The sequence below is a fragment of the Anastrepha ludens genome, chromosome 6, assembly GCF_028408465.1.
Source record: "Anastrepha ludens isolate Willacy chromosome 6, idAnaLude1.1, whole genome shotgun sequence".
Taxonomy (NCBI): Eukaryota; Metazoa; Arthropoda; class Insecta; order Diptera; family Tephritidae; genus Anastrepha; species Anastrepha ludens.
Window position 1 is genome coordinate 77,993,062 of NC_071502.1, and position 14,040 is coordinate 78,007,101.

A 14,040-nucleotide genomic window follows, 5' to 3' on the forward strand; every position below is an offset into this window, starting at 1 on the left:
TCTACAATAAAAAATCATGATAATTAGAAATCCATTTGAATTTTTTGCTTTAGATAATAATTACGAGCTGTATCTTGTACGCCAGTTGGAACCTCCAGCGTTGCAGCGCTCTACTAATTTCTATGTTAAACATTTTTTTCAGCTTATTTTAACCAGCACAAAAATTTTGTATACTTTTTAAATGTTCATTAAAATATAGAAAAAACTTTGCAGTGCTAAATTAATTTTTTCCTTAAAAAAAAAATCGCAAAGAGATGCAATTTTTAGACCTCATAAACCAGGTTCCCCCTTAAGTAGATGCGCAAGTGCAAAACAATATGCATTTACAGAGTTGCCGTATCATTGAACGCCAAAAGGGTGACTAGTTACAACATGTAGAGATGTAGACACATACATGCATATATACAGTTATGTTTATTTAATATATACTTGATTTTTTAAATTTTATGCATTTCTCTTACTCTCATTAGATTTTATATTTTTTTCGCATACTAACATATCTACATACGTATGCATCTCATTAATTGTGAATGTACTGAATTTGTCAATTTCAAGGTATTGGCATTGGCCAAGTGTTGTCCATTTCGTTTGTGACTACCTACTATGTTGCCATTATGGGCATGATTGTACGATATCTGTTTGATTCATTCAAATCACCATTACCTTGGACAATATGCGACGATGCATGGAATGAGACCTGTATAGCATCCGGCACAGTTCCCTCAACAGAACCCGTCATTGAACTGTCAACAGGAGCACCGTTCATAAACAATAGCAAGGCTATGGCTGCAAACTTTAGTGCAACCCCTAGTGTTATGTATCATCATAACAAGACCATTTCATCTGCAGAGTTGTATTTTATGTGAGTTTAACTTTAATTTGGTTCCATTAAACTGGCTTTGTGTTTTGTTAACTAACCCATCATTCAATCATAATGACTGCTAATAATTTCAGCTAATTTACAATTCACAAGCACAGTCATACTTGCATATAGCATTTGGAACATTGTTGCTGTTGTAATTTTTTTTTTTTTTGCAATTTTCAGCTATATAAGTTACCAAAGTTTATTCAATGCAAATTTTGTGCTCTGTTTAATTTTACACGATTGCTTGCTGTTTTTCCATTTAGCTTTCTGATGCCGATTTTACAGTTATTGCGTGAGACATTCATAAATTAAAACAATTAAATTAATCAATGAAAATTTGCCACGGCTCGTCACATAAAATTGTATGCAAAATATTTACAAACAATCGTGGTAATTATTACCAATAAATTTAATGTTATAAAGAAGTGCCAACTACATAAAGGGTCTTTCCAAAGGGACGCCTAGATGTGAGTAGTGAATAATTACTAGAATGTACCTTTTTTATGCCATCTTTGACGTTAACCAAGTAGATGGATATAAAATTTTACAAGACAGAATAACACGTTAAAATTATTGAAACTTATTGTGGAAGCGATCGATCATTAAGGACAACATAGAATAAAATTCGTAATTTTTTAGTGGAAATAATCTGGAGAATGAGTCGACAATTCAAAGTTTGTTGGTGAAAAATTCTCACGAACCTGGCTCTGTCGAGGATAGAAAAGAACTGGCAGATCAAAAACTCTGCGTTATATTCAGAATATTGTTGCTGTAGCACAAAGTGCTGCTAAACAACCTCCGACAGCGATATCTCGACGTTCTCAAAAATTAGGCATTAATGATGATTGGGCATTAATCGACTGTTTGCCGGATTTTAGTTAAGGATTTGCATTTGGATCCTTAAAAAATTCCAATTAACACAAGAAATGAAGTTAACACATCATTATCAAATCCAAAATTTCGTGAATGGTTCTTTGAAACATCACGCAAAGTCATCTTTAGCGATGAAGCTCATTTCGCACTGAGCGGATTTGTCAACAAACGAAATTCCCGCATCTGAGCAGAAGAAAACGATCGAGTAATTTCAGAAAGATTATTAAATTTGCTAAAATGCGCTGTTTCGCCGGAAAGAATTTAAATTTTTACATGTTAAAATATCATCTAGGCGCGTCTTTTGAAAGATCCTTTGCATGCTTAACATACAAGTACGTGCATGGAAAATAGATAGTAACTGAAAACATTTTTTTCTGTAAAGATCACATTTAGGTTGCGAAAATCTTCGAGGACTGACAGTATATAACTCGAATACTATATAGGTACATATAAACAAATACAATGCTCGTAGGTGGGATCAGCTTCAGTTAAGCCACTGCGTGCGTGACTACCATTCGGAATGCACAGAGAGAACATAGGTTCGAATCTTGGTGAAACTCCAAAATTAACAAAAACATTTTTCTAATAGCGGTCGCCCCTCAGCAGGCAATGGCAAACCTCCGAGTGTATTTTTGCCATGAAAAAGCTCCTCATAAAAATATCTGCCGTTCGGAGTCGGCTTGAAACTGTAGGTCCCTCCATTTGTGGAACAACATCAAGACGCACACCACAAATACGGAGGAGGAGCTCGGTCAAACACCCAAAAAGGGTGTACGCGCCAATTATATATATGTATATATATATATTATGGTAGAAATGCACTTGGGCATTGCCTGTCCAAGGGCAAGATGTAGGTATCCTTCGTGAACAATAATTTAAAATAGAATCCATGACCATCCGACTAGAAGTCAAAGTACTAGTAATTTACACATGCATCCATATAACTTTAATACATAGATAATCTATAAATAGCCACTATCAATTTATTTTGCTGATATGACATTCTTTTAGTGAACACCTCTACTCACCAACTAGAAAATACAATTTCACACTCAAAGCCTGGTTACATGGCAATGAATATTTCAATTGATTATGTTCAAAATTATATTTAAATTTATTATTATTTGCATACTCATATATGTATGTATGAGGTATATGTACGTCCATATGTACTGCGTTTCCAATGACAATCATTTTGACGAAAGTTCTCATATACCGCTTGAGTGCGATTGTGCAGTCGAACGTTCATATACAAGTATATGTACATATGTATGTAGTAAGCATACCGAGCATACCATTAAGCCTCTTTGTAAGATTACCTACTAATTAGCATGTTAACAAAATTTCATTCATCTAATTTCAAAAAGCATTCAATGCTAATTCTGAGGAAAACACCTTTCAATCAATATTTTTATATCGCATGCTACTAAAATATCATCACCGTTCAGTTATACATTTTTCTACGCCTTCAAACATTTTTAAATAAATTAATTTCTCAACATATGCTGAGGATGGAAGGAAGGACGGAAAAAACCTTAAACGACAAACATTTGATGGGTAAACACTGTAAACACTTTTTAAATGCAGTTTTATGCTAAAATTAAAAATAAAATGAAATTTTGTAAAAAAATGTATAGCTACTTTAATTTTTGCAAAATTTTAAGTGATTTAGTGTTTTTTGTAATTTCAATTTCCGAAAAATTATTAGGGTTTTACCCTAATACACCCTTTTTGGGTGTTGGTCGAGCGCCTCCTCCTATTTCTGGCTTGCGTCTTGGTGTTATTTCACAAATGGAGCGACTACAGTTTTAAGCCAACTCCGAACACGGCAGATATGTTTTTTTGTTTTTTTTTATGAGGAGCTTTTTTCATGGCAGAAATACACTGAGAGGTTTTCCAGCCGAGAGGCGACCGCTATTACGAAAAACATTTTGTTTATGTACACACTCGTATATTTACCTATATGCACGCACATTAAAAAAATATATTAGAATTAATCAATGGTCTTCGGCAGCTTCCAGCAGCCGTTTTATACTTCAAGAACTGTTCGTGGGTTATTGTCTTAAACTTTTCCTTTCCAAAAGCAACCTAAGAAAGAACGCAAGATAATATCTTCGAACAAAGCTGGCAAATCCTTCGTTATTTCGATAGAGGATTTTTATAATTTTTACGCTGTACGGCCGTCAACAAAACTGGTGCAAAATCCCAAACGAGGCGGGTATACCACTATACCAGTTTCAGGGTCACCTAACTTGTTGGGAGGTTGCTACACTATGGGAAATAAGTATTGAGGATTTGCCATTGCATATAAAGTGTGTTTTTTTAGAGGTTAGGTTTTTAAGTTGGCACTACTTTTTTCGTAGATGGTCTTTTTGACAGCTGTCACTTGATTTATGCTCAGTTTGGTTTGCCATTTCATAATGAATAGACTTACACCTGAACAACGTTTGCAAATCGTGCAAATTTATTACGAAAATAATGGTTCGGTTCGCGCGACGCATCGCGCGCTGCGTCCAATATTCGGTCGACATAATCGTCCATCAGAGTCACTAATTCGATTAACCATGGATCGGTTTCGCACCACGTTTGCTCTAGTGGATAATACGCATCCTCAGAGACGTCGTACAGTGCGCACCGAAGACGCTATTGCTGCTGTGGAGCAGAGTATCGAAGAAGACCCGAATGAGTCCATCCGCCATCGCTCGCAGCAATTGGAGATGTGCCCATCCACTTTATGGAAGATTTTGCGGAAGGATCTTGGTTTGCGGACTTACAAAATCCAACTCGTGCAAGAATTGAAGCCGAACGACCATCAAGCGCGTCGGACGTTCGGTGAATGGGCCCAAAACGAGATGGCCACCGATCCCGATTTTCACAAGAAAATTTTGTTCAGCGATGAAGCTCACTTTTGGTTGAATGGGTATGTCAACAAGCAAAATTGTGCGCATTTGGAGTGAACATAATCCACAAGCCATTGCTGAGACGCCGTTACATCCTCAGAAAGTCACTGTTTGGTGTGCTCTATGGGCAGAGGGAATCATTGGTCCATATTTCTTTAAACATGAAGCCGGCCATAATGTTACAGTCAATGGAGAGCGCTATAAAGCCATGATTAATGACTTTTTCGTGCCTGAATTGGACGATGTTGATGTGGACGACCTTAGGTTCCAACAAGACGGCGCTACATGCCATACAGCCAACGCAACAATCGATTTATTGAAGGAAACTTTTGGTGACCGCATTATCTCGCGCCGTGGACCTGTGGCGTGGCCTCCAAGATCGTGCGATATAACACCGCTGGATTATTTCTTGTGGGGCTATCTGAAGTCGCTTGTCTACGCAGATAAGCCCGAGACAATTGACGTCTTGAAAGAGAATATTCGGCGCGTTATTGCTGACATACGGCCCCAATTGCTGCAAAAAGTTGTCGAAAATTGGGCCTCACGGCTGGAATTTATTCGAGCCAGCCGCGGCGGCCACTTGCCCGAAATCATTTTTAAAACATAATGGCAAGCCCTTATCTTTATAATAAAGCTAAATTCTTGGCCATAACATTAAATTATATACGTTTTATTTCATCTTGAAAACCTAACCTCTAAAAAAAAACACCCTTAGTTTAATTAGTGGGGGGCCACTGTATATATGCATATCTATAAATAGGTCAAATAAAGTTCGTGCAAAATTAGTCATAATTTTCTTTTGGAATAACTTTTGTACCAACTAAAAAAATGCGTTTGAGTGATGAAAATCTTTAATTTGGCTTTCAGACGTTTCATTACTTGTCTGTTTGTATACTGCAGAAGTATAGAATTTTATTGACGTATAACAAATATTATAAATCTTCCGTTAGAGTGATTAATTTTGCGCAACCTTGTACTTCATAGAAGTTTGATTTGAAGATAAAGGTATTAAAAAATTAGTTCAACGCTTACAACCTCCTCCTGGGACTTTGTACCGACCCTGCCTGACATTTTCCACACAATTACTAACCTTTGAGGCGCATTTTCCGCTCTTTGTATTCTTAATTTATTAGGAAATATAGAGTAGCGCATATCATACCCAAACATACATATCTGCATATAACAGTACATTCTTAATGCTTGTATATAGTCCTAATTGCTTCCACATCTCATTTGCATCTTTAACATTTTTAAGGTATTGGCTTGGGTCAGGCTTTCATGGTATATCTTTTGGCTACTTATTACGAGTCTATTTGTGCGCTGATCGCATACTATCTGGTGCAATCATTCCGTGATCCTCTGCCCTGGTCCTATTGTCGATCGGAGTGGGGTGCGAATTGTATTGATGCAGCTCCACATAGTTGGCTCGAAGCTTCTAAGATCGTAGACTCTAAAGGGCTTAAGGTTTCCGATGGAAATTGGAGTTTGGTGTACGGTAATCTAACTAAGGAAAATAAGGAGCGGGTTAAATCGAGTTCGGAATTTTATTTTGTGTAAGTTTTGCTTAAGTGGCTCTGGAAAGTTTTTCTTATTGGTTGTGGGATATAAATGGTGTCATCTATTATTTGTTTAACAAAATTCTGATCGAACATCCACAGGAAGGAGGTGCTGCGTGAGAAAGACAACATCGACGATGGAATTGGTGCGCCGAACTGGGAGTTGGTGTTGGGTCTCTTGGTGTCGTGGACAACAATATTTCTGGTTATTAGAAGGGGTGTAAAAAGTTCTGGCAAAGCTTCGTATTTCTTGGCGCTCTTTCCCTATGTAATAATGGCAGTTTTATTGGTACGCGCCGTAACCTTGCCAGGTTCTGCGGACGGCATAATCTACTTCATCAAACCCGATTGGGGAAAGATTCTGGACCCTAAAGTGCGTAAACTACTTGAATATAACAAGATGTTAAATTAAAGAAATTTTTTCTTCCAGGTTTGGTATGCCGCAGTTACACAGTGTTTCTACTCCCTATCCGTTTGCTTCGGCAATATCATCATGTACGCCTCGTACAATAAATTCGACCACAACATCCACCGAGATGCAATGATAGTCACCACTTTGGACACTTTCACTTCGCTAATTTCGGGCTTCACGATATTCGGCATTCTAGGCAACTTAGCGTATGAAATTGGGACTGATGACATTGGTACAGTGGTTAAAGGAGGAACTGGCCTTGCCTTTATTTCATATCCGGATGCCATTTCCAAGTTCAAAACATTACCACAGATATTCTCCGTACTGTTCTTTTTGATGCTCTTCATTCTTGGCATCGGTTCTAATATTGCTATGACATCGTGTACAGTGACGGCGATACGCGATAGTTTCCCACAGGTTAAACAGTGGCATTGTGCTTTGGCTATATCTATAATTAGTTTCTTTATTGGATTGGCCTACGTAACGCCGGTAAAGAAGCAAACAAAATTGGAACTTATGAAAATTTAGTTATTAACTCATTGGAAAATTTTCAGGGAGGTCAATTCATTTTGACTTTGGTGGACTTTTATGGAGCTTCCATGATAGCGCTAATTTTGGGCATATTGGAGCTTTATGTTTTGGGTTGGGTTTATGGCGTAGATCGACTCTGCAAAGACATCGAATTTATGATTGGACATAAAGTGGGGCGTTATTGGCGTTGGTGTTGGGCGCTTATCACACCGGGCATAATGACGTTGATTTTGATTTACTTCTATGCGACATATCAATCGCTCACCTACAACAATGTGCACTACCCAAATTGGGCTTATGGTATGTGAAATGCTATGAAATTATTTAAATTAAAATACTCACCAATAATAATATTGATTACCCATTAATTTTATAGCATTGGGATGGACTATTACCGCACTGGGTGTTCTACAAGTGCCTATATGGGCTGTAGTTGCTATCGTCCGACACCCTGGCGGTACTTTAAGTGAAAAAGTTCGGGGTGCTTTCCGACCAGTAAGCAGTTGGGGTCCCTCTGATCCTCTGCTTCGAGAACAGTACAATAAAGAGCTTGCGAATGATAGTAGTTCAAACACTACGGGTTGTTGGAACAAAGTCAAGAAGAATTTCTGCGGTTAATCAACTATTTATGTGATTTTTAAGACAGTAGGTGCTGTTTACGACTTGCCAAACTTTGTGTATTATAGGTTTTAGAAGAATCAACTATACTTTTTGTAAAAAACACCATTAAAATATGTACGTAAATCTAAGATGGATCACCAGTATAAGCTTTAAATAAGTGTTTCTAAAAAAATACATGTGATCATGCAAATGCATGACTATTTTATTGAAAATACAGTATTTACATTATTTAAGGAATGCAAAGCACAACTCAATCACCTTTGTCTTATTCTAATGGAAATGCGTTTGATTCAATTTTTAAGCCTTCTGTATGTACGAGTATATTGTGCATATTCATAATAACTGCCAAAACTACCGGATATATCTTCCCGCTTCAGCATCCAATATCAAAAGTAGTTTACCATTATTGGGTAAAACCTTGCCAGCTGGTAGATCTTCTTTATCGACAAATACTCGCTAAGTTAAGAAAAAAACTCTTGTTTGTTCAAATTGAAATAATCTGCGTTTGCCTGTACTTACTTTTACAATTTCCGCCTTGCCTGAGCCACACATAGCAAAAATGCAACACTTGGCATTGTTGATAAGCGGAAAGGTCATGGTGACCCGCTCTGGCGGCGGTTTGGGTGAATCTGCGATGGGCGCAATCAAACGAGTTTTCTCATTAAGCAATGCATGATTTGGAAATAACGAGCAGGTGTGCCCATCAGGCCCCATTCCCAAAAGCAGCAAATCAAATTCGGGAATACTTTCAGCACTTAGGTTAAATTCTTCTCTTATCTTCCGCTCATAATCGGCAGCACATTCGTCCAGTGGCAAGTTCAAGTTAATAGGTACAAATTGTTGTACGTGTATGTCGGTTTGTGGCACCAGTGTTGCTTTGTAAATACCATACGTAGACTCCGGATCTGTTTCGTCAACATATCGTTCATCACAGAAGAAAATTTTCCATTTGCTCACGTCAGAATTTATTCGTGGAATAGCTTCGCATAAGAAGCTTACCATGGAGCCTCCTTTGAAATAAACAGTTTTATTCATATATTTCTATGTATGTATGTATGTAGTTTAACATAAGTACATTCCAAGGGCATTAGCATTGACCTTTCTTAATGTCTTCAGCATGTGCGTACCTGAGAGTCCCACACGAAAAACGCCATTTTTGGTGAGTGCCTGTTCGGCGCAATTCGAAATTTCACTGACTAGTCGTTCGACTACATCCAACTTACGGGTCACTACTGCTGTAGACATTATGAGTACAAAAATTACTATTTATTAAAATCTGTTTATGAACAACCATTCACTGCCGCCTTCAATCTATGTGCGCTAGTTTGACAATCAGCTGATTCTACCGTATGAATTAGCGGCAAATAAGCTTTGACCACTTGTTGCTTGTCACTATCGCAACTATTCCAATAGCTTTATACGTATATACAAATATGTGGTATTCCTTGTGGAAAGAAAAAAGCCTCACATGTGAGCTTTGGGTTATATGCTCGCACTTGGAAATTTGATGCGTATGTGTACGTCTTCGCTGAAGAAGCTTTTTCGAAATGTTTTATGAAAAAACAGCTTTTTACAAGTTCAATGTTTCCAATCTACACGTACTGCTCCCAGTAAATACGTTTTAACCCTCCATTAGGCGCGTGGCCTACGTTCGTAGTCCAACTTATTTTTCTGTTGTAATATTTTATAAAATTTTTTTTTGTTTGCCGATAAATGTTTATTTATATTATATTAAACGCCTAAAATATATTTACACTTACTTTTACTTAACTTAAAAAAATAAATAAATAATTGGCGCGTACACTTCTGTTAGGTGTTTGGCCGAGCTCCTCCTCCTATTTGTGGTGTGCGTCTTGATGTTGTTCCACTAATGGAGGGACCTACAGTTTCAAGCCGACTCCGAACGGCAGATATTTTGATGAGGAGCTTTTTCATGGCAGAAATCCACTTGGAGGTTTGCCAGTGCCTGCCGAGGGGCGACCGCTATTAGACAAATGTTTTTATTAATTTGCTTTCACCGAGATTCGAACCAACGACCTCTCTGTGAATTCCGAATGGTAATCACGCACCAACCCATTCGGCTGCGGCGGTCGCCTTATATAACTTACGTTATAAAAAAATGAAAACAGTTAATTCATGTTCTTTTTAGCTGTTTAATCGCAGGTTTTTAAAATGTTTGCAGAATAAAAGTGTTTAATAAAAAAAAATCAATCAAATTCATTATTCTAATAATAAATTAAACTTATATCTAATACAAACTGACCAGTAAAAAAATATAAGGGTATACAAAAGAGTAAACATAGTTCAAATATAGAGCATATTTTATTCTGCCCAACAGACGGTGCACACATCTCTCATATGTTCTTTGCATACATATTTACTACATTTTTGGCAAATTCTTCTGGTGGATTTATTACGACTCCTTAAGCAAATATAGCATCGCCGAATACAATTTACCTTGGGTTGTGGAGGCGGTAAGGGGTCTTCTAAACCAAGTAAGTGCCGGGCTCGGCGCCGCACTTCTCTTGACTCGATTGGAATGGTTGATCGTTCTTCAATTTAAGGTGTTATTAGCTTCCAAGCAATCATTTCAATAAAATCAGATCTTAAATCTTTTTTTTCCGGATTCTTAGCTTTATAAACGCAAGTAGCATTGATTGCATAAATGTATATTTAGCAAGTTGTAGAATACTACCATTGGCCATCGATTTGTTGTTCTCGCTACATTGTACTATTTGCACATCTGATCTACCAAATCCACGCCGATTATCGTTTTGTTATAGCAGGTTATTATTTCGGGTAACTTCTTGCCACCACTTTCTTGGTCAATCGAATTATCATGATGCATTGAGGAAATCAGAACAACGGTTTTGTTTTTCTTCTTCTCTGTCTTTTCTTGGCAAAAACTCAGGGGGAATTTCCCGTTTACTTTTCCGCATAGTACCGATATACTATATGTAAGTTAGGTTCTTTTCATTAAGTAATTGCTTTACAAGTGATACACTGGTAAACCAGTTGTCGCCAGTTATATTGCGGTTTGCTCCTTCTACTGGCTGCACCAATCGGAGAACAACTTCATATGGAGAATTAGTAAGCTTGTATTGATCGTCAAGCAGAGTTCCCACGTGAGACTCAAGATTAAATGTAAAAGAAAGTTTTGTATCGACTAACACAAACATTTTTAGCCCATATTTAGCCGGCTTACTAGGTATATACTGTTTAAAGGAGCATCACCCCCTCTAAAAGCCAATAACTGCTCATATATTGTCAAAATTCACTTGCTATAAACTTTTTTTGAAAATTAGCCACGAATATGTCAAATACATCTCTGATGGGCGCAAATTTATCGACTTCTCTCCTATCATTTCTTGTTCTAATGTCATCAAACCTTAGGCATCTTAACAAAAATCTAAAACCCTTTTCACTCATTGTCAGGTAACTCAATGATAACTGATTCCTTTTGAGTTAATCCATATTTTGTGATCATTTTTTATAGAACTTCTCAAGGTTCCAATTAGAAATAGAATTCCAATAAAGCCACTTATTTCTTTTTCGTTAGATAATCTTGTATCCCTTTCCCTTTCAAATTTGCTTTTGATTTTTTCAATATATGTATTGAATTTGTTGAATCAGTTATCTTTTGAATAATATTGTCAGTTAGAAAAAGTTGAATACAATCAAACTCCGAAGCTACACTTCGAGCGTTACCTTTTGGACCAGGAAAAAGTTGTGTTATATTGTGGGAACGAATGCGTACCTGCAAATTAGCTCTCAATTTTTTCCACTTTGTTGCGTAGGCTTCTGGCTCTATAATAGCTTCTTCTTCAGCCGAAGAAAGTTCTTGTTCAGAGTATGTTTGGTGGTCGCTACTTTCTACGACGTTGTCCTCTAGTTCATCTTCATCTGCTTCATCTATTGAACCTTCCTCTTCGCTAGAAAACTCATCTAACCATTTCGTCCAAACAGCAGGATGTGTGATCTGACACTTTAATCTCTAACACATAAATATAAAAAAATCTATATTCTGTACTGAAATATTTGTTGCAGTGAATAGCCTCTAATTATGAAAATAATAAGATTTATAAATAATTCTATTTTTGGAATAATATAACTTACCTAGGTGTTACAACAGACAAACTTTTAAATTGTGCGCTCTGTAAAAAATGTTACGTAATTAAGCGTTTTAAAAAGTTGATCGAAGCGATACAAACCGTAATTATGTGTATTTGTTCTAACTATTATCTATTATTATTGTGCCCAAGAATATTATATTTAGTATAGTTTTCAGTTATGTGTTTGTTTGCCTTTCAAAAGGGACGCCGAGATGTCAGTAGTGAGTAATTCCTAAATGGTACCTATTTTTTATGCCATCTTTGACGTTTGCCAAGTAGACAGAACACGATAGAATAACCGTTAAAATTATTGAAACTTATTGTGGAAACGATCGATCTTTAAGGGGTCCCGGTGGTGTAGAACTCGAAAGTTGAGGGTATTTTCAGGATTTTTTTTACAATAAAAAAAATGAAAAAGATATTTACATTTTTTAACCCTATTATTTAACTTCTTTTACATACAAAAATGAAAAAAAAAAATTTTTATTTTTAACCCTCCGATGTTCGGTGTCTTATGATGCGGTAAGTGCATCATAAGGATCTGCCCAGACCCATACAAATAATGTAAGAAATACGGTTTTAAAAATATGGGTTAGTCGCCCGTTTCGTCATATGTGGGATAACTAGCTGCCGTGCCAATTCAATGATAAATGAGCTCCTCTTATCACTCTGCTTTGCCGGATTCAGCTCGTCATAGATGATGAATGAGGCCAAACCGGCAATATCAAGCATATTATAAAACATTGCCAGTGGCCAACGGTTTGTCGAGCGTTTGCACGAATAGCCAGTCAACATTTGATCCATTTTTCCAAAAGATCCAAAATTTGATCTGGCTTGCATCCTTTCAATGGATCGGTACTCCTTTCAATGGATCGGTACTTTGACTTGGATCGGTACTAATTACTGACTTTTTCGGCTTTGCCATATACGAGCACAGAGCGATATTATTGTTGTGATAACAAAATAAAGTGCTTTTAACATCACGCTTCGGGTTAAGCAATGCATGCGGAATGAAGGTCTTATTTTTTCTTACGGTACCGACGAAAGCCACTCTACGATCCATCAACATTTCTGCCAAGTTGTATGTTGAAAAAAAAAATTGTCAGCATAAACAGTCCTACCGCTGTCCATATAATACCTTTCAAAGGGTAGTTTGAAACAGAGTCACAAATCCACCACACTTTCATGCCATACTTTGCCGGCTTACTCGGAATATATTGGGTGAATCGAGTGCGCCCACGATATGGAAATAACTGTTCATAGACGGTTACATGACAATCCGGAGTGTATGCTTTCTCTAAATTGGCCATCAGCATTAGCCATACATCGTCCAGGGCAGCAGATTTGCTTTTCTTCAACCTCTCAGTACGAGTACCACTGTTATCGAAACGGATGAAAGTACAATAGTTAAGCTCTTGAACCGATTCAATGACATAGTGGCCTTATAAATTGGCATATTGTAACTGGCCCACAATTCTTTCGCTGGCTGAGAATTCGAGTGGAATACACCAGCATAAGTAGCATCCCAAAAAAAGCATACATTTCGTCTTCGTTAGTCATTACCCAAGAACTCTGTTTATTACTGGGATGCTTTTCATTCCATAGACGAAACGCTTCAACGGCTTTTCTGTTGGTTTCCCGCACAATGATACTTACGATTTCAGGAGACAGCAATAGCTTGAAAAGAGCTTTATGACTCGGTGACGCTCCTCGTAGTGGCTCTTTACGAGTAAAAGTTGTAACATTGTGACAACGAGGCCTTCCAGGTGGTGGAGGATTTGAATTCCACATCTTACCATCTTTCGACCTGTATATAAGGCCCTGGGTAATAGATGTGCTGCAAATGGATCGGACTATTGTCCCATAATTTCATCAATTTGTGCCTGAAGTCGCTGACGGACTCACATTTGCTGCACTTAGCTTACGAAGCAAACGCATCATCACATCAACTTCATCCATATTTACTTGTTCCATTTCATTTAAAAAGATACTTCCCACTAATTAAAAAACACGTGTTCACTTTAATTTTCAAATGTCAACAAAAAAATTATCTCTGCCGCTGCCTCCGCTAACAGTTTAGTTGTTTACACCTAACGGTTAACCAATTTACATGAGAAGCTTATATGGGTCTGCACAGACCCATGTGAGCTTAATTAACGAAATTAGTTTA

At 37.2% G+C, this 14,040-nt stretch overlaps 2 protein-coding genes across 4 annotated transcripts in view; one reads left to right on the plus strand and one right to left on the minus strand.

The window, feature by feature from the left end:
* Window positions 1–7,831, plus strand: part of LOC128865809 (sodium-dependent nutrient amino acid transporter 1-like) — a 33,224-nt gene extending 25,393 nt beyond the window's left edge. For 2 of the 3 annotated variants that reach the window (XM_054106167.1, XM_054106168.1), the window contains 5 exons: window positions 556–862; window positions 6,297–6,567; window positions 6,625–7,095; window positions 7,161–7,437; window positions 7,514–7,831. In XM_054106167.1, coding sequence (XP_053962142.1) covers window positions 556–862; window positions 6,297–6,567; window positions 6,625–7,095; window positions 7,161–7,437; window positions 7,514–7,755 — 1,568 coding nt within the window. In that variant the 3' untranslated portion in view covers window positions 7,756–7,831. Of the gene's footprint in view, window positions 1–555; window positions 863–5,893; window positions 6,192–6,296; window positions 6,568–6,624; window positions 7,096–7,160; window positions 7,438–7,513 lie in introns of all 3 variants that reach the window. The other variant, XM_054106169.1, reaches the window with a different exon arrangement.
* A 99-nt stretch (window positions 7,832–7,930) lies between these two features.
* LOC128865810 (probable 6-phosphogluconolactonase) lies at window positions 7,931–9,117 on the minus strand. Its single transcript, XM_054106170.1, has 3 exons — window positions 8,886–9,117; window positions 8,278–8,768; window positions 7,931–8,214 (listed from the first exon to the last, which is right to left on the minus strand). Exons 1-3 carry the CDS (start codon window positions 9,001–9,003, stop codon window positions 8,110–8,112), a joined length of 714 nt encoding a protein of 237 aa, XP_053962145.1. The 5' UTR covers window positions 9,004–9,117; the 3' UTR covers window positions 7,931–8,109.
* Between the last annotated feature and the right edge of the window lie 4,923 nt (window positions 9,118–14,040).

What these genes read in the sequence shown, in the direction of transcription:
- LOC128865810 (XM_054106170.1), bottom strand. Translation starts at nt 9,003, where the DNA reads ATGTCTACAGCAGTAGTGACCCGTAAGTTGGATGTAGTCGAACGACTA. An exon ending in TTTTCGTGTGGGACTCTCAG is followed by an intron (nt 8,769 to 8,885) that starts GTACGCACATGC and finishes TTTATTTCAAAG; the next exon opens with GAGGCTCCATGGTAAGCTTC. An exon ending in GCAAGGCGGAAATTGTAAAA is followed by an intron (nt 8,215 to 8,277) that starts GTAAGTACAGGC and finishes TTCTTAACTTAG; the next exon opens with CGAGTATTTGTCGATAAAGA.